The sequence below is a fragment of the Malania oleifera genome, chromosome 3 (assembly GCF_029873635.1).
Source record: "Malania oleifera isolate guangnan ecotype guangnan chromosome 3, ASM2987363v1, whole genome shotgun sequence".
Taxonomy (NCBI): Eukaryota; Viridiplantae; Streptophyta; class Magnoliopsida; order Santalales; family Ximeniaceae; genus Malania; species Malania oleifera.
Window position 1 is genome coordinate 35,168,471 of NC_080419.1, and position 25,686 is coordinate 35,194,156.

Consider the following 25,686-nt stretch of genomic DNA (forward strand, 5'->3'; position numbering starts at 1 on the left):
ATATCGAAATCCTCAATTATGCACAACTTATATATTAAATAAATTTTATAAACATACTCTCAGATTGTATATATATATATATATATATATATATATATATATATATATGTAGCAAGCTAAAAATTATTCTTTTATGAATAAATATTTTTTTATAATAATATAATGGGATTTTCACAAAATATTAGCCAACATAAAAGCTAGGCAAACAAAAATCGATTGAAACTAATTTATGAAGCAACCAAAATAAATCAAGTCAAATAGAACAAAAAAAAAATCATAATAAATCAAATTGATTTCAAACTGTTATATCATGATGTTCATTGGCAAATTACAATGGTAATGGTCGGATTGAAAGAATGCAATAAATTTTTAGACAAATGATATGAAACTTTTCATTATTGTACTCATTATACCAAAAAGGAATTCGGTTATATTCACCGTAATGAGTACAAATAATATTCATAAATAAAATGTAGAAGGAATTAAAAACTGTAATTGCAGTTGTATAATTTGTAGGCTAAATTATGGTAAATTGTTGTCTTTAAACCAAATTTGCTGCCACTTTGGGTGCAATTCGTAGTTGGCTTTCGGTCTCCGAGATTCGACAGCCTATAGTTTCTAGTAAGCTACAAATTAAATCATTTGCCTCAAAGCCAAATCTTAGTTAAAGTAAAGAAGTTAAACAAGAAAGTCTTTGATTTCTTTATATATATCTATTAGTTCATCTTGCTCTTATATTCTATATCTCAACTCCTTTGGATGTAAAGAGTAGTTATTGAATTCAAAGAAATAAATAAGATATTAAAATGAATCACAACTAAAAGAATAATATATAAAATTTTATATTTTTTAAAAAATAAATCACATAATAAAATAAAAAATTGTTATATTTATACTAAATCATGTAATTAAATATTTAGTAATGAAATTATAAAATATTTTAAATTAAAATGAGTTAACCTTCAAAAATCACCAAAATTTTGAATCATAAATTACAATAAGAACAAAAAAATATTACATCATTACAATTTCATATTGTTGTTGCCAAGAATCGAGTGGCTTTTATTAAATTGTCTTTTAACAGCATCCACCTGAAAGAAATCAAACAAGAATGGTTGAGAGAACCCGAGGTGTACTCTGAGAGATCGTTTTGATGCCTAAGTTAGGGAATGAGAGGTTCAGATTGCAATAATAAGTGAAGAGTGAGTGAAAATAAGATGTTTACCTCCTCTCGGATCCCCTTTTTATAGTGGTGGAGTCAGACCCACCTTCAACTTAGTATTTACAAGTGTGTTATTATGTTAAAGGGGATTATAGATAACTTAAGGGTGGTTATGTAGGATATCAATAGTGGTTTTGTAACCATATTGGGGGGTTACTGATATGTTCTAACAAATGGAGTAGACTTGACTGTTTTGTGTTAGTAAAGGAATCCTTCCTCAAGCACGGCTATGTGAGGTATCAATGGTGGCTTTGTAACCATATCCCCTCATGAGTATGTCTACTAATTTTGGGTGTATCACTTGCCCCCCTTACTCTCGAATATTTGAAACAAATTTCTCTTATTTGAGAGTGTTTCGAGGTCCACCATACGAGCTTCTGACTTAATCTGAATCGGTCCCTGAGCATTCCAACTTAATCTAAGCCAACTATAGGGCTTCCTAGCTTACCCCCTATTGGCTCATTCTGAGCTGATGTCTTCACTATCTACATCAATTCGAGCTGATATCTTCACTATCCTACTCAATTCGAGCTCATATCTTCACTTATCGGCTTAATTAAAGTCGATGTCTTCACTATTTGGCTCAATCCGAGCCAACACCTTCACTGTTCTACTCAATTTGAGCCGACATCTAAGGTGCCTCATGAGATTTGCTCATCATATGAGTCATTATTGGTGAGTCATGCTCACTCCTTTGTTGCCACATGAGTTGTGCTCATCAAATAAGTAGGCCTTTAGGGTCTCATAAGCGATGCTCATCAAATGGACCATTAATGGTGAGTCGTGCTCACTCCTTTGTTGCCTCACGAGTTATGCTCATCAAATGGGTAGGTCTTTAGAGCCTCATGAGCAGTGCTTATCAGGTGGGTCATTGTTAGTCTAGGCATGTTGATCCATGTTGTTAGGATTCGTGTCATTGGAATTCGCGTCATTGGGATTTGTGCCATTGGGGTTCATGCATTGTGAGTGTATAAGTTGCTTCCTTCCCCTCCTTAGCCGCTTCATCCAGGTCCCTTAGACTTTTCCTTTTTAGATCGGTCCAAATCCTTCTTTTGGTCATGACTTCTTCAAGATTGATGTATTTTTTGGGCTCATCTGACCAATTCGCCCATATTGGTTGGGGGGTTTTTTCCTCAGAGAGTTTAAGAAGTCCCTCAGTTGAAAAGTTGTGGTCAGAGCTGCTACCGCTACCCCATGATCCAGGTTTCGAATCTCTAAAGTGGCATTGACAAAGCGGCGAACTAACTCCTTAAGTGTCTCATTTTCCCTTTGGACAAGACCCATCAGATGAGCTGAGGTTTTTGCTATTTTTCTGTTATTGACAAAATGCTCGACAAACTGCTGCTCCATTTTAGAAAAGGATCTAATAGAGTCAAGATTTAGGGTTTGATACCACGCCCTGTCATTCCCTTTTAGGGTGGTTGCAAATGCTCGACACATGATTGTATTTGGCGCGCCTTCCAAATGCATCAACACCCTATAGGTGTCCAGGTGGTCCAAAGGATCGGTCAAGCCATCATACCCTTTAAAATATGACATTTTGAACTTACTTGGCAAAATGATCTCCATTATCTCGTTGGTAAAGGGAGAGTTCGAGGATTTGGTTGATGATTCCCCTATGGAGGAAAATTTCTTTTGGTGGCTAGACCCTGAATATGTATAATTGAAGCTCGTACTTAGTTTAAACCAAAAGTACACAACCAAAAGTACACTTGCAAGAGTTTATAATGAGATTGAGGACCCTTTATATTGTCCAAATTCCAAACAGGATTTAGGGATTTAGGTCATGTTTGGAACTTGGGAAATATTAAAAAATAAGGAAAGAAATTATCAATGAATCTATTTTTTCATATTTGGTTATGAAAAAAAAATCTACTATATGAAAAGTCAATAAACAAATTTTTGTTTTATACCTTACTAACACTTGTTTCTCTAAATTTTAACCATATTAGAAAAAAAATTATTTTTAATAATATTTGTATGGATATAGGAAGAAAATAAAATGAAACATAAATATTTTTAAATTTTGTTTCCTTTTCTTTTCTCCAAACGAAACCATTGATATAAATAGAATTTATTTTTTTTATTATTTTTGTACAAATGTAATTGGATTAACATTTTTTTAATGTGACATGAATATTTTTAATTGTCTTTGATTAGGTTGTTAATCTTCGTCCCTTTAGTTTTTTTCCCCCTTTTATTACCAAATTTATTATTTTAATACAAATATAAATAAATTGACTTTTTCTTTATTGTGACTTGAAAATTAATAGCTAACTAGGAACGTGCAATGCACGTGCCCTCTACCGTTAATGGAGTAAGTTTTTCAGGGAGCGAGGGGTAGCCTGCAAAAGAGAACACAAGCGCAGCGAGGAGTGAGCACTGAGAAGTGAGGAGTGAAGAGTGAAGCTGAAAGGAGAGACTGCGGAAGCGGGAACGAGTAACGACTCTGAGAGTGAAAACCAAATCAAATTGCAGATAGATCAGAAAGCCCTAAAATCTCTTCAACTGTTCAAAATGAGTACAATGAAGTTCTGCCGCGAATGGTTCTTTCTTCTTCTTCTTCTTCTTCTTCTTCTTCTTTGCTGCATAAATTCGTGTGCTTATTTATCTTTGTACATAACATCAATTGATTAGTCATTCATTCTTACGCATTTGCTTTTACCTTTTTTTTTTTTGGTTGATTTTTCTGATTTTATTATGTTCTAATGATTTAGCAACAACATTCTTTATCCGAAGGAAGATAGGGAGCAGAAGATTCTCCTCTACGCTTGTCGCAATTGCGACCATCAGGTCCAACTTGCCTTTGTATATAATTTTTTACGGTTTTTATGCATGTAACCATTGGGTCTTTTTATATGGAACTTAAGCTGTTTGGAAGCCCTAGTATCCTTTTGTGTGATTCCCTCATTTTTTTATTTATTATTTAACTGTACATGATAATATGTGTTTCTTTTGTCTTTCTGTCTTTCATGTATGTATTTTTTTGTTTTTAATAGTTTATTGAAGTGAAATATATTTTAGTGAACTCAGCATTGAAATTAAAGAAAATTGTGTGAATTTAAATAAGTATGATTAATTTTTTCCGTGCATTGATGGTTTTTCATAAAAAAGTTTGAAGAGATGTTATGTGTGTAAATTAAAGATGTGTTATATTTCTTCTAAAATTAGTTCTGTTTTTTCTGGTGGAAATTTGATGTGTTTTTAAAAGGGACAAAATGAATTCGTACACTCTGCATGGTTAACATTTCTTGAATCTTTGAAAAAAATAAAAAAAATAAAAAAATAAAGATAAAAAGATGTAGTTAAATTTCTATTGAATTAATTGGCACTACGTAGTATGTGCTGGGTTTGCAAGTTTCAAAGCTTTGTTAGAGTTAGTGATTTAGACTGGGAGCAGAACATAAGAAATTAAGGAAGTGAAGGAAAAGTAGGATTAGACTGATTAGTTGTATTCAACCAAATCATAGTGGTTGGAAACAAATGGCTAACATTAGCATAAGTCATAATTCATTAGTTCATAATGGTGTTGGGATTCCATTTTAGTGCTATATTGTACGATTCTTAGTTCTTAATGCTATGGTATAGAATTTAGTATTCACTATGGAGATATAGTTGTCATCACTCCAAACAGTACGGCCATGTCAAGTATGCGATAATATTTTTCCTAGCCAAGGTTTTTGTGTTAGCTAATACCTCACAAGTCAAAACCTCATTCATCTCCTCACCTTCCAATTGGGAGCTTGAGGGTTTGAGCCTGACTAGCATCATTTAAGAGGCATTGGGGAGGGGAGACCCAATAATAGATCTATGGAAGTAATACTCATCAAAATATTTGCAAACGTTCACATGGGAGGCCTTTCAAAGAAAAAAAGCCACACCTCATTGGCCAACTTCAAATTAGATATACTGAATAAAAACAAATATGCAAGATCATATTTTTATAGTACTGATCTGAACACACAATAGCTTCTGACAAAGGTCAGCCATAAGACTTCACTGAGACAAGAGACAAAAGAAACTGAAATTTTTCCCTCCAAGCCCAAGATCAAATAAACCACTCCAAAAAATAGCAGCTGTAATTGAAGTACTCCCACTAAGACTTGTGCCAATCCCTTGGAAGCCAAAAAAAATTGCAATTTGAGAAAGTATTCCCTCTTCAAAACCACCTATAACGGTCCCTGGTAAAGAATGGGTGCTTGACGGCTTCATAAGCTAATCTATTTGAAGGATCATAAGTAAGAAGACCTTGCTGCAGGACTATGAGACGCCCTGCTGTATGATCTACTTGCTGCATTAAAAGATTGCGCCAAAAAAAAATAGAATTGAGGAAATTGGAGTCTTGAAGAGGTTTTATTGCAGTTGGAATTTCCAAATTCCGAACAAGTTTATTGAATCTGATGAATCAATACAAGGCTAAGGAGGAAATTTTACCTAGGAAAGTTGTTTCATATATTTTTACTGAGTTTCATGGGAAATGGAAGCACTGAAACCTTTATCATTGTTGAAGAAGGGGAAAGAAAGGAGCTGCCCTAAATCTAAGTTGCTTGTGATCTGGCTATGTGGCTGCATTTTGTTAGTCCATGTTTCATTAAGTTGTCAATTGAATTGCTTACCTTTCCCATGCATATATTTTCACTCCATCATTATCACATGTCAAATTAGATACGTTTTCAGTAAACAAGATCACTTGTAGGGGAACTAAAAAATTCTGTACGTTGAACAGTTTGACTTTCCAATAAAAGTGGAAGAAGCAGACCCTGCCTACTCCCCCACCCAAACTGACTTCTGTGTCTCCGGTTTCAGCAGAGATCACCCCATCTATCCATTTCCCCTCCCTTCTCACTTCCACAGACTCTCTTTCCTGTTGGTTTAATCCCAAGCTGGGTCTCTATTGTTTTCCACCCTGCCCCGCATTGAAGAATTTGCTCAATTTCATATGTTTTAAGCACTCTTTTTCTATTCCCTGTAGGATTTTATTGGATTTTTTCCCCTAACATCCAATGGCTATATCTATGGTTATCATCAACTGCCAATACAGATAAGAGACAATACTATCCAGGTCAATGCTAATGATCTTCCATGCTGCACACTTTATAAATGAAGCAACATAGCAGTCAAAGGTGTGCCTAGGCGTGAGGCGCACTGAGGCTTCTGCCTCATAGAGTCATAGGGGTCAAGGCGACCTTTAAGAGGCGCGCCTTCGACGTGTTTTCTTCATACATTGTTTTTTTTCCAGAAGGTCAATTTAATGTGTGTTAGTTTATCTTGCATCAAATATCTTTCAACTGTCCTCAAGATAGCATTTGCTAAAAAAAAAAAAATCAGTGTCATATGATGCAGGCAGAGCTTCAACCAAAGGTCAACCCTAGATTCCCAAGGCCAACTCGCAATCTTTAATTGATGGTCAACTAACAGTTTTTTCTTCATCATCTTCTTCATCTTGGTCTACCAGGTCTTGTCTTGCTTTTCCTCTTTCTTCTTCTTCTTCTTCTTGGTTGACTGAAATCAGTGGGTCTGCTTCTCTGTGCTATCAGTTAAAGCTGCTGCAATCCCCTTTTCCTTTTTCTTTATTTTTCTCTTTATTTCTATAGAATTTGTGTTGCTTTTTCATGACATGTCTGCTCAGCTGCTCTCAGACTTCTTCTTTCTCATTTTCTTCTTCTTCTGGTGTGCTGTGCTGCTCTCAGTCAGAGTTGTGATCCTCCTTTTTAGTTCTTTTTTCCCTTTGCTGTTTTTCTTTTTTTTGGGAATTTCTGTTCCTTTTTTCCTGAAATTTCTGCTCTGCTGCTTTTCCGTCTTCTTCTTTTTCTTCTTCTAAACTGCTCTGCTGCTCTGAACCCCCTTTTTTATGTCCTTTCCATTTTTTCCATTCTATTTTCTGTTTTATTTGTAAACTGAACATTTTTTTTTTTTTTTTTATGAAAGCAATTTTTTTTTTCTTGGCATTTTTACTTTTGTTATCTTGAATTTCTGGCATCTCGGCCAGAGCTGTGCTGCTCTTGCTTTGCTGTTTTTTTGTTTCCTGGTGCTTATTTCTGCTTCTATTTTGTGGAACTTATGGCATAAACGTCGCATATTAGTGGAAACTTGTGTTATTATGTTCTAGTATTGAATATTGTGATATATTAAATTCAAATATTTGTGCTAATGTGTTTACAATCATGAATTCACAATATAGGGCATTTTACAAGCAAACAACAACAACAGCAATAGCATGCCTTAACTCCCACGAAAAGGGGTTGGCTATATGAATCCTTTTTCGCCAATTCACTCGATCAAGGGCATTTTCTTGGATAAGGCATTTAAAAATAATTTTAGAAAATGTGCGCCTCATCTTCATGAGGAGTGTGCCTTCCCCTCGCACAAAATAATTACAATTAAGAAGGGAAACATTTTCTAAAAAGTCTAAAATGAAACAACATCACATAATGCTAACACAAAGTATGGAACAAAATTGGAAAAGCAGAGGCATTGATGCATAGCCAACATAGCACAAACTAACAAAATTTCAAATAGGCATGAAGTTTGAAAATGTACTCAATTGTAATCAATACACGGCAATATTCTACTGAAGGTCTGACTGAAAACTCTCCAGCATACCCTTCAAGCAAGCAAAACAGCACCTGACATTGACCTACACAGAAAGCAGGGAGAGGAGCAGGATGGGGGAGATTGATGTGTTGTGAGTGGCTAACGGTAGACATGCTCGGTCTTAAAGATGCCAAGATTGTAGAGACACTCTATTTGAACTTTGTTGAAAACATGCATCCATTTGTAATCTTATTGTCATTCTAAATCACATTTTTAGCTCTATCTATTCTATTGGTGATGCAGTGCTGTTAAAAAGGGTAATTCAAAACATAAGGAGCTAGTTTATTCCATAAGCCTGACCAGTCAAATGTTGGGTTGGTCATACGTAGTAATTAGTACTGGCTCAGACGTTGCCCGGATGCAAGGATGAAGTTGATTCCTTCATAGGAGAGGCTGTACATCAAGATTCAAGAGCGTTAACTTGTAGAGGAAAAGAGTTTGGTTCATTTCACAATACACATTAAAATCAATATAATGCTCATCAGAGAAGAAAAATGGAAATCAAAGTAGAAAGGCCAAAGCTTTTTTTAAGTTGCAGAAAATTCTATAATTAAATTGCTCTTTGAAATTTGAATGTAGATAAGCAAGTGATAAGAGAGAAAATGGTTCACCGTTTCTCTTTTAAGTTTACTTAAATTTTCTTTCAATCTTTGTGAGCGTTTAGTAGAATCAATCATATGAACTCCATTTAAGTTGTGCTTTTAACTAACTTCCCAATCGACAGACTTTCGGATTCTCGAAAGTTGGAACCAAGTGAACTTGGTCAATTTCGTGACAGTGGAGTCTGAGGAAGAGTGATAAGAGTCCAAACTTTTAGGGGAAAGTACCAAATTAGGTAAAGAAAATTTTTATTTACATGTAAACCAAGAGTTCTTCAAAATCACTTGGGACAATATCTTACATTTGCACATAGACGAGGAGGGCATGGACCACTCTTGCTTTGCCCCTGCGTACACCTCCCGCTTCAATTTCATTCCTTTATCTTCCCTATTTTAGATGCTTTCTTTTCTGCTATTTTGTTGAAATGCAGCTTGGGGTTCTGTATGTGTCCAGCTCCTTCATCCAGATCAATGGGATTTAGAGCCAAACTAGGATAAGGGCACCATTTATTGAACCTGAACATTGTTGTTAATTAAAATTTATTTCCATTAATCTGAATTGGCTATGTTATTTGGTATTGGTTCTTCATGGCATCTTGTATGTCGTGTTTTCATTTTAATTGGAAAAGCTATTCTTAGTTTGATGTCAAAGGACTCACAATAGTTACTTTGTTCACAAATTGTGGTTCCTGTCAAGTTTAAATAAATAAAAAAAAATCTGAATTAGAGGGAAATTGCTGATCTCAGTTTTCTTTTTCCTATCATTGGATCCTTTTCCAGTTCTCTTGAATCTCTTCCAGACATGATAATAGGAGGTCATTGACTCTTTCGTTTTTTTTTTTTTTTTTCCTGTGTGGAAGTCGTTTGACTCTCATTTGGTCCATGACCATATTTCTGAATCTTTTCCTTTAAATGATTTTATTTGGAAAGTAAAGGTTCCTCAAAATTAAGGCATTTTCCTGGACTGCTGTTCTTGAAAAATTCAACACCAATTACCTACTGCAGCAAAGGTGGCTTTATTCGGCATTGTCCCCTGATTTGTGTGTTCTTTATTATGGTAGTGGAGAGTCAACACATTTGTTTTTACCAGTTTCTTGGCACATTTGGAGAAAGTTATTTTCTATCATTGGATGATATTATGTGTGTCCTTGTTTGGACTTCAGAGGTTTTATTTTTATTTTTTTATTTTTTAATAATAAAGAAAAATATGGGTTCGGCGTTCTTAAGGAGGGATTTGTTTTTATTATTATTTTTTTCATGTTGTGCACTTTTTGAGATGACATATTTGGTTGGATTGATGAAAGTAGGAGTGGTGTGGGATCTAAGTTAGAACATTGGATAACTATTTTAGAGTCTTAAGGGTTTTACGATAAGTAGGAATAAGGCATATTATATGAAATGTAATTTAAGTAACATAAGGTGGAGTATTGGAGAGAAGATTGAACTTGATAATCAAGAAATTTATAGCACCAGTGGATTTCAATGTCTTGGATCTATTATGCAAGCAAGAGGGGAAATTGAAGGGAATGTAATACATAGATTTAAAGCTGGTGGAGTAAAGTGAAGGAGTCCATCAAGCGTGTTGTGTGATTGTAGAATATCCTTAAAATTAAAAAAGAAGTTCTATAAGATGGTTTTAAGGTCAGCCATGTTTTATGGATCATAATGTTAGGCAACTAAGAAACAGCATGTACAAAAAGTAAAAGTTTCCGAAAATGTGAATGTGAAGGTGGATGAGTGGTATAACATTAAAAGATAAATAAAGGAACAAATAGATTTGCAATAAATTAGGCATTGCACCAGTTGAAGACAAGATAAGGGAAGGGCAACTTAGATGGTTTGGGCATTTGAAATGCAGGTCTAGTAGTGCATCTATAAGGAGGAGTGAGTTAGTTATTATTTTTGGGATTAAAAAGGGTAGAGGTAGACTTGAGGTAACGTGAAATGAATTAATGGCTCTTAAGCTAGAGGAGGAAAATGCTATCAATCGATTGAATTGGTGGAAAAAGATTCATGTAGCCAACTTCATCTAGTGGGACTTAGGGCTTGTTATTGTTGTTGATGTTATTGTAGACTATGTCTCTAAACTAGGGGTGTTAAAAAATTACCGAAAAACTGAGAATCGAACTGAAACTGGACCTGAATTAGTTTTGGTTTGGTTTTTTGGTTTTCGTTTTCAGTCTTCAGTTCTTGAAAATATAAATTTTCGGTTTTGGTTTTGGTTTCGATTTTTAAGCAAAAACCAAACTGAAAAACCGAAATAATTAATAAAATATAATAATTTTGTATATTTAATATTTATAGATGTTGCTGACTCATCCCTCCCAGAGCCTTAGCCCTAAGACCCACCATCGCCTTCACCACTGCAGTACCAGGAACGCCCTGCCAGTTTGCCTCTGCCATCAATGGCATTAGCCTCTTCATCCTCTACCCTTGACCACCCGCAACCGCCCTCCCTCTTGGCCTCCGCTGCCGCCATCTTCCCCAAGGCCCTTCCTCTCACCGTCACCTCTTCGAAGAAGAAACCCCTGCGGCCTGCCCCTCCCCCGGACCCCCCTGAGACCACCCATCTCATCCAAGGCTTCCAAGAGAAATGGTAATCCCTCAATTGCGGCCAGCTTAAGGCCAAATTTTGGTGCAAAAATGCAGCTGTCCTGCTGTGAAGTGAAGAATGAACAGAAAAATGAAATCATCAGTTGCGGAGGATGGCCTCGAAGCTTTAGATGTGGAAGTAATAAATAAGTTGCATACTCTTCTTTTATTCTTGTCCCACTTGATTGAATTGAATTTGGGAACTCCTTTCACTTCCTATAAACCCCCCACCATGCTCTCCAATACAAACATCCTCCGGTGATGGGCTTCCAATTAGTTGGGCTTAGACATATTTGGGCTGATTCCAGCTACAATGGCCTTAATGGCTTGTTTGGTTTAAAATTTTTAAAACTGAAAATAACCAAATCAAATTGTTTAACTGACGGATTGTGGTTTTTTAAAACTGATGGTTTACAGTTTGGTTTCGGTCTTATATGTTTAAAAACCGAACATTATGGTTTGATTTTCGGTTTAAGCCATAACCAAATCGAATAAAACCAAGTTCACCCCTACTCTAATCTCTTGGAGTAGGATAGTTTTCCTAGCTTTACTTAAGTGCATTGCTTCTTTTTTTTTTTAGGGAAGTTTTTTAATAGATCTCAAGAAAGAGTGGAAGTGTTTATTTCATTAGTTTCTATATATATATTTTAAACAATTATGAGGATTAGAAATCTTTACTTGATTAATTAATTAATTAATTTTCATTCGTGTCATTTTTTTGTTTTATTATTTTTTTCTAGATATTTCTTATTCTTGTCCTTGCATTGATCTCCTCTCTTTTTCACAATTCATAAATCTCTTTATCAAAAGAAAAAAATGGTTTTCATTTTTGGAAGAATTGTTGCATGATACATGGGTGGGAGTTGGAACTTGGGAGTTAGAACACTTGGATGCAATTGCGAGATGAAGTTTGAATTTATTCCTGTTTGAGTTTGTTTATATTGGTTTAACTTAAGTGATACGAGGAACAGCCTTTTTATAAAGATGTTTCCCATTGACTTTTGACTTCTTGTTGCATCATTTTGTAGGAGGTTGCTGATAACAACTGTGTCTATAGAAATGAGATACATCACTCTGTTGGCGAGCGTACTCAAGTCCTGCAGGATGTTGCTGCGGATCCAACACTTCCTCGTACAAAATCTGTTCGTTGTGCTAATTGCGGTCATTCAGAAGCTGTCTTCTTTCAGGTCACTTGTCCATCCTATTTCTCATAGTGTGTGAAGGTGTTATAGTTTAACATTTAAATGAGACTGCTACTTGGGGTCATATTAATAGGTTCATGTCACTTTTTCAAAATAGAAAGAAATGTAGTGTTCAACAAAAAAAAAGTAGCTTTCTAGCCCAAAGTACCCATATGAATCTAAAAAAAAAAAAAGGGCACAAAGCTCCCATGTATGCGGGGTCCGAGGAAGGGGCGGACTACAATGGGTCTCTATTACACAGTCTTACCTTGCGTTTTTGCAAGAGGCTGTTTCCACGCTTCGAACCCGTAACCTCCAGGTCACACGGCGACAACCTTACCGTTGTGCCTAAGCTCCCCTTCCTACCCATATGAATCTATCAAACTATAAATGTATTTGTATCCATTATTAAAATTCGAAAGTGGGCAACGAAATCCTGGATATGGCTCTCCTGTTTCTCTTCTCTCCTAAAAGAGGAGATTGCCTTAATTTGAGACTCTATAGATATAGTGGGAAAGGGTGTGTAATCCTACTCATAACCGATGAGTGAGACTTTCTTTGGAGGCAGTGAACTGGTTCTTGGATGATTTAGTTTCTGGCAGGCTGGGAAGGGGTTTCTAAAGTATTGCATTTGGTAGTGTGAGATATTGTTTAGATATTCAGCCAACAAAACTTGGGAAGTTCTTGGAGATAGGGTGAGGATGGAAAGGAAGATGTTTTTCACTGTTCTTTTGCGGTGGGGCCAAAAGGAGATGGATGGTGGAAGTTCATGGAAGAATTCTGTTTGTTGGTTGGGATTTTCTGTAATGATAATGGTTGCATAGGTGAAGGTTTAGAGAGAGGTAACAACTTTTCATGGAGCCATTCAGTGAGGGTGGAAAAGAAGTAGATCTGTGATAGATGTGGTTCTGCTTTTGTGACGCAGCAGGTGCAGCTGCAGCAGGTGGAGCAACTCTGTTCAGTCATCATTGGTGGGACAGCATCTTCATATGGGGACTAGGTCACTATGTCAACAATGGCTGAGGCAGCTAGGGTTTAGTTGGGGCTGGAAGTGCAGTGAAGATGGGATAGAGTGGGCCAGGGTGCCTGACAATAAATTTGGACTTGGGCTGGATTTGGGTTGCATAAGAGTTGAGGACTTGTGCCAGCTGAGTGAATAGGCCCAAAGACCAAATTCCTTAAGCAGTGACCAGGCCCAAATTTTAGTCCATGCGGTTGAAAAGAATTGTTCATGTAAGGCTTGGGCTTAAAGAAGGTTAGAGCTAAATGGGCTTCTTTGTCTGGCCCAAAATTCTAATCATTAATTTATCACAAAGAAAGTAATCAGCCCATTTCAAGTTTTAGGGAAGGTTGAATAAACTTGGTACAGCTAGACTTCCATAATGCAGAAAAGAGGAATCAAGTCTTCCACAGCACAGTAAGGGCGACTGTTAGGGTGATTCCAGCAGGGCAGACTTCGGACAAGGGGCAGTAGTAACTCAGATGGTCTTGGGATTTCAATTGATGCTCCTGCGCTCTTGGTTCAAGAGGGCTGTTGCCAGGACAAGGGCTTGATCAAGAAGCTGCCATCGGTGTTAGTTGAGAGGGGCTTACACTAGGTTACAGGAAGGAGGTCCCAATAATATCCCAGGGAATGCTGTCAATGAGGGGGATAAATCTTATTATAGTAATGGAAGCAATTTTGAGAGGGTTTATGTACCTGGTGGACGAGAGAGAATTCTGCTGGAATGACAAAAAAATATACAAGAAACAGTGTGAAAGTATTACATATGTTGTGAATCTCCAGAGTACCCAAAAGGGAGTACAGATGTGAGGAGTGGCAAGGGCAAGGAGAATATAAAATGGGGTGATGTCAGATAATGGTGGTGTATTAGAAAATTTGAAGTGTTGGTTAATTATGAAGGCAGGGGTTAAAAGAGGGGATTTCTTATTTAATTGTTAGTTAAGTTCCTTTTGCCTTCTATTTTCATTTATTTATTTTTTCCCTTCTCTTGAAGATTGCCTTTTTTTTTTTTTTTGCTTGTTCATATGGATTCCATGCCAGCTATTGAGAGCAGATATGAATCCCTTGTGGAATTTTGGTCTCTAGAAATTTCCTTAAACAACTGCACATTTAACGAAAGAGAACAGGAGCAGTACATATTCAAGAAGGGGAACAGGGAACAACACCACTTTGGCATTTCGAAGAATTTCTTAACAGGACATTACTCTATCTCTTTCTCACACACGAAACACATGCGCGCATGCACGCATACTTTCAATGCACAATCTTTTATCAAAAGAAAAAGAGGTTCAAACTGTAGACATAAACTAGATGTAGGGGTAACTAACAATATGATCTAGGAGCGACTGTAAAGACCTCTTCATCAACATAGATTTTACGGAAGAGGGGAACTAGGATTTGATAGAAATGCCAATATTTAATTGTGTTTTTAAGCTTTCTTCCCGTCCTTCATTTTTGCACTTATTTTTAACAAATATACTAAACTTTTTGTCGTTGGGCTCATTTTTCAAATGTAAAAAACTGGACAACCTGATTTAAATGTCAGACACTAGCCTGCCTATTACTGGTTCATTTTTCAGAATGTGTTATAAATTCTTATGTGAAGGATTTCAAAAAATCACTTAACAAGCCTTCTTGTAGGGTCATAATATTTATAAATTTGCAGGCTACTGCTAGAGGAGAGGAAGGTATGACACTGTTCTTTGTATGCTGCAACCCAAACTGTGGCAATCGCTGGAGAGAATAGACATTGCGATCCAAGATTTGTCCGACTGATTCTGAATCGAAGTTGATAGCGTTGATGCGATGGGATTGACACATTTGTATCTTTGGTTCTTTTCTGTCACGACTAAAGACATGAAGAAAAAACTAATGGATTTGATGCTATGGTCAATGACATGTAATAGCATGGGGGGCTCTCAATTATAAGATATATATATATATATATATATATATATATATTTTGGCTTTATAAAAGAATTTCGTTTTTAGGGGTATCTTTGAACTTTTCCATTTGAATATGAAGTCCAATGAGAAATATAGGAAACATTTTTTTTTGAAAAAAAAAAAAATTCCCTTCGGAGTTTCAGTTTAGGTGGTGTTATTCTATTATTGTTAATGCCACATCGTTGGGACTATCAACATATAATTCAAGTCCTTTATTTGAAGGAAAAATCTGAATATAATTTTAATGTTGAGCTTAAAACCAAGTGCGTCAATCTAAAAATACTTGAGCTGTCTTTGGAGAGATCTTAGATTTGGATAAGATTTAATATAAAATTATATTGAAAATTATCTATGTAAGACACCCTATTTGGTTTGGTAATTATATAGCAAAATTTAAGGATTTTAAACCTATTTTCATTTCAATTTAAGGCATTTTAGGTTGTTTTTGTAATTTAGTTTTTGAAGTTGCAATGAGTGTCATCTAAGGTTTTTGCGTATTGGCCTCGCCTTCCAAGGCTTTTGTGCTTGCATGCATAGAGAAATCAAAGCTAGATTAGTTTCAGTCCAACAAACAAGCCCAAATTTTGTAGCCCATAATGGGCCTATGCTAGATTTAAGGCCCAACTTGGATTTGTTTTTTCATTTCAAACCCATAGTGGGTCTGTGCTTAACTTGAAGCCTATGTGGGGTTATTTATTTAACAAAATTTGAGGCTCCAATCTACCTTGACCCTAAGTTTTTCGCCTTGTAGGTATGCCTCTTTTCCCACCTGGTCCCCTTTGCAGCCGCAAGAATCAGCAAGCTCCCCTTTTTTTTGGCTTATAATTAGGAGGATTGAAAGGGAGGATCTTGGGGGGTAGAACCACTTGAGTGGGAGAAGGATACAGAGAAAGAAAGGGTGAGAGTGGAAGGGTAGAAGGAGAGGCAGAGGCTTCTAAGGTAGAGAAATTCTCAGAGCTGCTAAAGAAGGAAGAAGAAGTAGAGAAGAAAGAGAAGTAGAGGAGAAGAAGGAATTCAGTAAGTAAAGGTAGTAGAGCGGAAGGAGTTTGAAAGATCTGAGAGGTAAATGCCCCCATACTCTTATTTTTGTAAGATTCATGAATTATTCTCATTGAATTACTAGGAAAATTTGAAAGATAAGGTGGATCTAAACATAAAAAGTTATACCATTTTGATATGCCTAAAATTTCATTACTCGAGAACCTAAATCTAACATAAACCCCAAACAAAGCTTGTAAGGACCCCTAAATAAAGCCCAATCAGGATCCTAGTAAAATCCCAAGTAGAGCCCAACTATACCCCCCGGAACCCCCCCCCCCCCACCCCAATTGCAATCAAAATCCCTACCAAAAAAACCCAAGCATACCCAAATTTTGACTTGTTGACCCTAAAACTCTTGACCCGAAAAACCATGAAACCCGACCCAAGGACCTAAGTAAACTTAACTCAAGTCCAAGTCAATAGACTCGATTATTCGGACCCAAGTTAGCTAACTTGGGTCAATTGACCCCTTTACCAAACCCATCCTGGGCATGGCCCTAAACCTACTTAAACCCTAACCTGGCCCCCAATAGTCCAAGTAAGCACCAACCCCTTAAACCAATAAGCCCAAATTCCCTAAACCAATAAGCCAACACCAGCCTCGCCCCAAGCTAATCTAAACTAAACCTAGCCCATTCCCCAAACCACCCTAACCTAAACCAAGGCCAAGCCCACCTAAAACGTAAACTAGACCAGCCTAACCTAAGCCCAACAACTTGAGCCCCATTCCCAAGCCCATCCTGCTTGTAAAGACCTAGCCCAATCCCAATAACCTAAGCCCAATTATCCTTAACCTGAGCCCACCTAAAACAAAAAATCCAATTGAAGCCTAATCCTAACTTGACTTTAACCCTAAACCTACACAAATCTTAACCTGAGTCAACCCTAAACCCAAACCCTTGTTTGGCCCGCAAGAAAATGCTAGGAAAAACACCTAGAAAATAAGAAAAAAGAGAGACAACAAAAAGCAAAGCAAGGAGAAGAAGAAATGGGGGTTTACTTGTGCAAAATTTGAACTAAGTGGCTTGGCAGAGGGCTTTAAGTTCTTTTCCCTTGCAAGCCCTATTTAACTTGCAAAAACAAACAGACATGGGGTGAAAGGCTAAGATTGGGATCGAGAGATTAATAGATGTGAGAGGAGTAAGAGAGAGGCTAAGATTTGAAAAGAAAGACTGATCGAGAGATAAGAGATGTGAGAGGAGTGAGAGAGAGGCTGAGATCTGAAAAAAGAGAATGATCAAGAGATGTGAGAGGAGTGAGAGAGATACGGAGATCTAGAAAGAGAGACTTACCTAAGTTTGCTGGAGGAGGCTAAGGCCACTAGGGGTGGCGGCGGTTGCTTGTAGCAACTGGGCTATGACCATAGTTGAGAGAGAAAAGAAATAATTAGAGTGAGAGGAGGGGCAGAGAGAAAGAAAGAATCAAAAGAGTTCGGGAGAAAGAAGAAAGAAAAGAAAAAGAAAAAAAGAAAGAACAATAATATGTATATATATATATATATGTATGTATGTATGTATGTATATAGACACACACACACACACACTTTAAAAAAAAGTTTGTAGGGGCCACGTGTCATCAATGATGTCACCTGGTGATGTGGCATGATCTTAGTCATCCATTTTATGTTTTCTCTAGATGGCTGGATCGCTGCCATGTTAGCGGTCCAAGTCCTCCCGTTTATGTCAATGACTAGCCACCATGTGGTAGGTGACATCATGATGACATCACCATGCCATGTGTTAGCCCCTTTGTTTTTTGTTTTTTTTTTTGTTTTTTTTAAAAAGAGAAGGAAAATTTTGAGTCGTCCACCATGGACAAATGACAAGTGACACAACCATGTATTGTTTCTCACCTATCCTTCTCTCCTTTGAATTGGGTCAACCCAGGGCTGACTGTTGACCTAGTCAAATTGGTTGAACTGGTTTGACTTAATTAAGCCCCCTTGAACTGCTCATTTTTTTAAAATTAATAATAATTTTAAATAAATTCTTTTTAAACTCATTTTAATCAGAAAAATTGAAAAAAAATAGAGTAGAAAAATCAGAAAAAAAAATCAAGAAAAAATCAAAAAAATTCTATGGGTTATTTTTGACTCAGAGAGTTAAAAAAATAAAATTTTAAAACCCTAAAAAATTTAAAATTGAGAAATTTCCTTAAAAATTTTAAAAAATTGTAGAAAAATTATAAAAATAGAGAAAAGTTTGGAAACATTTTAGGACCATTTTGCTCAGTTTTGATCACTTTCTAGTGGTTTCCATTATGTGGTTTGCTTATTTTGTGCCCTATTTGTAGTATGGATGCATGTTTTGTCTTTTCCTCTATGTGTGCGTGTGCCTGCATACTTGTGTGTGTGTGTGCATGTTCCAATGAGGAGGTATATGATGAGTTGGGGTTATGCAATCCTCAAATATTGCCCAAGGGACGAGGATTATAGTAGACTCACTTCGGGTTGGCTTAGTAAGTGATTCTATTAGACTTCTTGATTTAGATACACACTTCTTTTTTTCTTTTTTTTTTCTTTTTTGTATTCTGTATGTGCATTTTACGAGTGCTTTTTCAATTTACATGGTTTGAATAATGATTTTTTCTTTTGATTGCATACATTAGATATTGGGATGAAATTTCATAATAAATCTTCCTCTGAAACTTGGGGGGTTGTGTTTTAGTATGCTCTCGAGAAATTAGAGGCAAGGGGATTTTGTCTTTCACAAGGCCTTTTTATTTTTAAAGGTTTGATAAGGAAAACCCTTAACCTAGAATGATCTCAATAAGAAATTAATCCTCATTGGGATCATTGGGGGTTGTGTCTTCGCATGCCTTTGGGGATCCCAAGGTGAGGGTAGCTTCTATTTTTTCGCAAGGTCACCCAATATATTATGGACTGACAATTAAAATAAAAAGTAAGAACCTGAGTCTTGATTGGTCAATTTCGAAGGTGATCCTAGGCTAATCAGGTATCGTCCATTGGACGGGTGTAAAGGGGTGTTAATACCTTCCCTTTACATAATCGTACTCCCAAATCCGACCTAGTAATGTAAACTATGGACTATCAGTTTCCTTGGATAGATACTATTGAATTGGTAGCATATTAAATAAGTTTTCTAACCTCACCTAAAGTAATAGGTTAGTGGCGATTCTCTTGGACAATATTTTGATCCATTTCTCACCATAAGCAATACCCCTTTTATATAATCTCGATTCCGCCATTCGGTTGAGGTTATTCGAAGATTCGACCTCCATATTTCAGGAATTGATCCCTCCAAGATGTTGCAACAGTTTGGCGAATCCATTGGGGAATTTTATAAAATCGAGTCGAGGATTAGCTTCTGATTACCTTGAATTTAACTGATCAATACTTATGTATCTTCCATGGTGGCTTTTGTGCTTTTGGTTGTTTCTTGTAAATATGCGTGTAATAAATAACTTGTATGCTGTGATTCTTTGTCTACTTGCGGGTTTTGGGGGCTATGCAAGATTCTTCCACACGCATAACATGAGCTCTACACTCGGGATATAGCTTCAGGATTATGATGAAATGAAGTACTATTAGCCCCTAAGATGCAAAATCCTCCTAATGGGTGCATAAAACATTTCACCCAGGATTTATCTTCCACTATTGTTGTAATGGGTTGGGGCAAGAGTTCTGATCTACCTTCTGGATGGTTAGAAGTAGATTGGGAACTTTTCATCCTTAAAGTTAGAGCCAAACCTCACATAGTGAACTATGGAAATTCCAACCCTAGGATAGAGTCTTAAAGTGCTACCTTGTGTATCTAGAGACCGACCTTCAGGGGTAGGAAATTCATCCTTTTCGGCAGACCCTTTTGTATTGTTTTATCATTGTTCTTATTCCCTTTTGTACAATTTTTGCATTTGTGTTTGTCTTCATTATCGTGCGTGTTTCTTCCTTTTTTGTTAGAACCTTGTAAAAAGATAGACATAGCCATTTTTCTTGCATTTTACGCAATCCCCCTAAATAAGGTCCAAAACTTAGTCTTCAAGGGTTGTTCTTTCCTGTTGCTTATTAGTCTACATAGGTGGTTTTATTCCCATTGGGTATCATTAGTTTTGAATAGGGAATCACTATTAATCTTGAGGTATTCCTCCCATTTCTCCTAGTGATGCCTTCATTAGGGTATCCTTTCCCTTAGTACAATCGACTTCTCCATTTGCTCCCATTTGATTAAGTTCCCTATCCAATTTAATATGGTTGCGTGATTTGATGAGGTAGTCGCTGCCTGAGTAATCCCTTCACTCTTTTTCCGTAAAGGGCCTTTGTATACCCATCCATTCTATGGTGTATATTCTAGGTTTGTATCCATTTAGAGAATACCCTATCATCACTTTGTAAGTAAGCATCAATTCAAGGAATCTCATTAAGTCACCTTTAGGCTCTTCTTGGGATCTTTCAACCACCTATTTGTTGTGTAGATAAGCATCCATAATTTTGTACACCCCTTTATCTACCTACCTTACTTGAGGTCCTATATTTCTACTATTCATTCCTTAGGAAAGCCTCCTTTTCGTTGGCATATCACCAAGAGCAATCTCTCTTTTACACATTTTCTAGCTCAAAATGTGAGCTTTCATTCGTTTTTTTTTTATCTAAAGGCTTTAAGGTTAAGGGGAACCCTTGACCCCGTGCCATCATTGATTTTTTCACCATTCATCCCCCCATATCATGTAGGAATATTTACTTCGTTTATGTAAACAAGCAAGCATACTCATTTAATCTTTTAGTTATTGTCCATGAAGGCATTTGGGCATTCATTCACCCACTCGTGTGATCACTTACGTGCATAGTAGAATCATAGCTCTTACTAAGCTTTCTAGGAAGTTGCATTTGTGAGTGCATCTCGTTTGCCCATGATTGCCTTTGTCTTAGAATCTTGGTAATTTCACATGAATTTTATACATCTATCATTTGCATGCATAATCATCCCATTCATTACATCTCTTATAGAAGGTTCAATTTACCTTTGATATTGGCCAATTGAGTCGTTCCTCATCCCCGGAGTATACTTAGTGAGGATCATAGAGGATTATATTGAGAATCAATTGGCTAAGAGCAGAATAAAAAAGAAGTTAGGCATGAACTCAAGATTCTTAAGGATTAGATGCGTAAATTGATGGAGGTGCTGGCAATGATGAACCTAAATAAAGGAGCATAGATCGATTCAACAAAATCAGATTCATTCCATGGGTAGGACCCATTATACCACATGAGCTTACACCTTTGACAGTCCAATCTCCCTTGGCAATGCCTATCATAGTTGGAGCTATGTCCCATGCTCAACTTTACGTGCTTAAGTCAATGAGCCATTAGGCGGGGTATAGTCATCCCGAAGGGAGCCATGAACACTAGGCCTCAATAATGACCTTAGAGAAAGGTGAGAGGCAAACTTTGATGAACCCGCCATTTAGAGGCCCAAAGATGAAGCAAAAGCAGGAACTGATTGGGATGAGGACTCACCTTACCAAGAAAGTAAGGTAGTTTGGGCGTACCAGTACATTTGACCTACACTTGGATCCTAATATGGCAACCCCCCATGCACTCCAAATGCAGACTTTGATAAGTTTGACAAGAGATAATGACCCACCACAGAAGTCCTAGTGTTCTTCAATAGGATGGCCACATATAATCCAGATGATATGCTTCTCATCCAATCCTTTAAAGATAGTTTAACTAGGGCACCATTGAATTGGCACATGCAATTGGACAAAACTTGAATTCGAACATAGGTTGATTTAGTTAATGTTTCCTTGGCCCAATATAATTCCATCATGGAATTTTCCCTCAGTACGACAACTTTATAGAGCATAAAAAAGAAGGCTAATGAGAGCTTCAAGGAGTATGCGAATAAGTGGAAAGAAGCGGCCACACTGGTGTAACCTCCTCTTACGGTTGATGAAGCCATATCATTTGTTTTTAATAAATACTCTCCTGGATACTTATCATGAATGGATGTTTTGGGGCACATGTTCTGATTTCACATAAGTAGAAAGTGTAGGGGAAAGAATAGAGGCAACCATTCATGATACGAGGAACTCAGAAGAAAAATATAGGCCAATATCAAAGGATATTAGAGCAAAGAAGAGGGTCGGAGAATTTCCAACCACAGAAGACCAAAGGGGTCATATATTATGCCAATTATGTAGCTAGTAAATATCTTTGTCACACCTATGACTACATAAACAACCCAGTATGTGTCACCTATAGACCAGGGGAAAACAAGAAGAGACAGGAAGTTTATCGAACCTTTGATTCCCTCAATTGGTTAGTAACTAATTAATTGCACTAGAACCTTTGATTCTTGTAAAAGCGCCTTATCTAAATTGGTATGATCCTAATGCAATATGTGATTACCAGGTGGGTGGACGTGACCACTCCATAGAGAATTTCTGGTAGTTGAAGCGCAAGGTCCAAGCCTTAAGAGTGGTAGGATGGCTAAAATTTGAGGATGATCAAGTGGCAGCACTAATGAGGGACTCATCACCACCTCATGGCAACTTAAAGCTCACTCACACAAATACTCCGAAATGAGTAGTAATGGTACATCCTTTAGGGTTTTTGTGTAGCTGTGAAAGTAAAGGATTAAGGTTTTTGGTACAAAATTGTCCGGCTTGTTAAAAGTTTTTGCACGAAGTGATGAACTTTGATCAAGTGAAATTTTGCTTAAAACCAACTCCAGAGGGAGTAATTAGTCTAATAAGTGGCAATCACATAGCTAGGTAGCCCCTTATCTCTATCTAAGACCGTTGGGAGAGTTGTTTTTGTGAATATGCAAAAAAAAGGGGGGGGGGGGGGTGTAATCTAAGTCTTTTCAATTGAATGCATGGTTTATTATCAATTGTCATGTTGCTTCTTCTTCTAAAATTTGTAATGGTGGGTGTTACCCCGCAAAAAAGGGTCAAACTTTATTCTTTTAATCAATGAAGAGAGGCATTTTCACAAAAGTTTTAAATATTACATACTTTGTCTCATGTTGAATCAATAAGCACTATCTTGCATATATTATGCTATTATAGGCAATCTTGTAGGTTTAAGGACAATGGCTTTACTCAAGTTTCGAAGGCTGATATCAGTTTTGATTAAAAAAGAAGGATAAATCTATTAGATGAAAGAAGAATTTAACAAAGTCTTGTTGAAGGAAGCACCTGAAGGTAGGTGAATTTCCTAATTGAATTGATATATTGAGTCTCAAATGAATGGGGATAAGCAAAGAAGTAGGTCTGAGTGCGCAATGGCAACTAGGGATCTGACTAGAATAGTCGAGTAGGTGCAACAGATGGAGTAGCAAGCATCAAAAGGAGTGAAATACAAGGGTTTATGATTTCAAGTTTGTGAAGGCACATACTTGTTCATACATGCATGCTTGAAGGGTATCAATGGTGTCAGACAAGTAAACTTGGATCTTTAGAAAAATAGTAGGGGCAGTAGTGTAGTAGTGGTGATAAGCTTTAGGAGCATCCATTAGATGAAGTTTTTTTTTTTTCTTTTGACAACTCCCGATGTTGTTTTGATTATACTACTAGACATAGTGTGGCACCACCTTGCATTAGATGTTACTTGTTAGAATACATTCTCTTGAGGGGCATTATTGCTTATAGGTGTGGGTGAAAGAGGTGTGTAATCATGTAGGCTCAACCTTTGTAGTACCTTATGTGAAATGAATAAAGCATTGTTTCATTGAAACTTTGTGTGTAATAAATTGTCTTAGAGATGAATTGTTGGATTTTGGGCTAAAGATAGGTGACAATAATTAGGCTGACCAATGAATCCTTAAAAAAATCTTATCGAATTATGCTTTTGTTTGTTAACCCTTTGAGCTTAAACAAGTAAACCATTTTCTTCCTAGGTTTGTAAACTAGAAGAACCTTGTGTTCGGCGCCCCTAGTAAATGACAATTCAATTGAGACATTGGAAAATGTCAAGATGAAGGTATACCATTTTTTCGGCTATCTTGTTGAATATGAGTGTAATCCTTTGTTAAGCCCAATTGAGTCATACATTTATTTCTTCATGACCCGTCATAAGATCACCCCCACACTGGAGCAGTTTTGAGGGTATTAAGGAGAAAATGGACGAAAATGAAAAGTCAAAACAAAAGTAAAAAGTTAAAGAAGATTGAAAATACAAAGCATAGTGAAAGTGAACAAACAAAAGAAGATGAGTGAAAGTTCACTCACTAGTGTAGACAGAGTGAACCGAAAGAGAAGAAAAAGTGCCAGGGGGAAAATTGGAAAAGAATGGTGAAAAAAACCCTCCAAAGGTGATCTTTTGACAAATTTATAACCTCAAATCAAAAGAAGTTTGAGCCTTATAATCCTTTCCTTTTAGAGCCCATAACCTAAGCCTACATTATGGTCTCAACATAAGTCTTGATCAAATTGATATATTTGCTTTGTCTCGATTGAATTGTCAAATCAGGATATCGAGTCTTGAACTATGTTATGACCTTATCCTAGAATAGGTACATAGACTGTAATGCTCCCAAACTGAAATATGCTATGATATAATAATGATAATAAACATAATAATAACATCATCACATGACATCTCTGATACCATACTGTCACGTCCCCATTCTTTTTCATTTTATTTTTTTCATAATAATCATAAAACATATATTCATAATATTTTGAATATTACATCAATGTCCATCCATTGCATGCAGAAGCAAAAATAGACCTTTCTAAAACTATACATATTAGAGTACTATCTCACAACCATTTCTATACTATTTCCCCAAGCATAACTATAACCCAAAAATTTCAAAAAAAGAAAAAAACATTTATATACATTGTTCCATATAGGCACTTACCCTATTTGTAATATCAACACCCCGATCCTGAGCTCCTAAACTTGCTTTCCTAGTGATCCTGAAAATGAAATGATTTATCGGGGTGAGTAAGATGGAATAAATTATTATTAGTGTGTGGCAAATGAGTTATTACGTAACGTTATACATTCCTTAATTAACTTTAAATGGGATAGCATTTATAAATTGTATACACACCTATATAATTGCATAACACATATATTTCATTACAGTTCATTATTCGGCTAAAAAGCCCCATTCAAATAAATCTACACTTTACATAATCCATACAAAACAAGGATTCGCTGAAATTGAGGCATCTCATGCCGCTGTCCCCCAATTCAGCCATTCATAACAAGCACTTGTTGAGAGGCGTTTTGTATTGCCGTCCCCCAAATCAGCAAGCCCTCGGACAAAAGTCCTGAGGATCGGGGCGTTTCTTATCTCCGTCCCCCTTTACCTTTCTCCATAATTATCGGGGCATTTCGTATCGCCGTTCCCCTCTTTTCCATATTACTTTACAACATCCGTATTTCCACAATTTCTAATCATTCACGTAATCGTATCAAACTATCAAAATCCATAACTCGGCATCAACTCGTCATTATCACAACTTGGTATAAAAATCACATTTCTATACATAATTACATCTCAGTATAGATTCTCAACTTGACACATAACCATA

General features: G+C 36.6%; 1 protein-coding gene across 1 annotated transcript; it reads left to right on the plus strand.

Moving 5' to 3' along the window:
• The first annotated feature begins 3,501 nt into the window (after window positions 1-3,501).
• On the plus strand, window positions 3,502-15,185 carry LOC131152181 (DNA-directed RNA polymerases II, IV and V subunit 9A). Its single transcript, XM_058103897.1, has 4 exons — window positions 3,502-3,768; window positions 3,940-4,015; window positions 12,036-12,194; window positions 14,858-15,185. The coding sequence occupies exons 1-4, from the start codon at window positions 3,740-3,742 to the stop codon at window positions 14,936-14,938; spliced, it is 345 nt and encodes a 114-aa protein (XP_057959880.1). The 5' UTR covers window positions 3,502-3,739; the 3' UTR covers window positions 14,939-15,185.
• The last annotated feature ends 10,501 nt before the right edge of the window (window positions 15,186-25,686 follow it).

What these genes read in the sequence shown, in the direction of transcription:
- LOC131152181 (XM_058103897.1), top strand. Translation starts at nt 3,740, where the DNA reads ATGAGTACAATGAAGTTCTGCCGCGAATG. An exon ending in ATGAAGTTCTGCCGCGAATG is followed by an intron (nt 3,769 to 3,939) that starts GTTCTTTCTTCT and finishes CTAATGATTTAG; the next exon opens with CAACAACATTCTTTATCCGA. An exon ending in GTCGCAATTGCGACCATCAG is followed by an intron (nt 4,016 to 12,035) that starts GTCCAACTTGCC and finishes ATCATTTTGTAG; the next exon opens with GAGGTTGCTGATAACAACTG.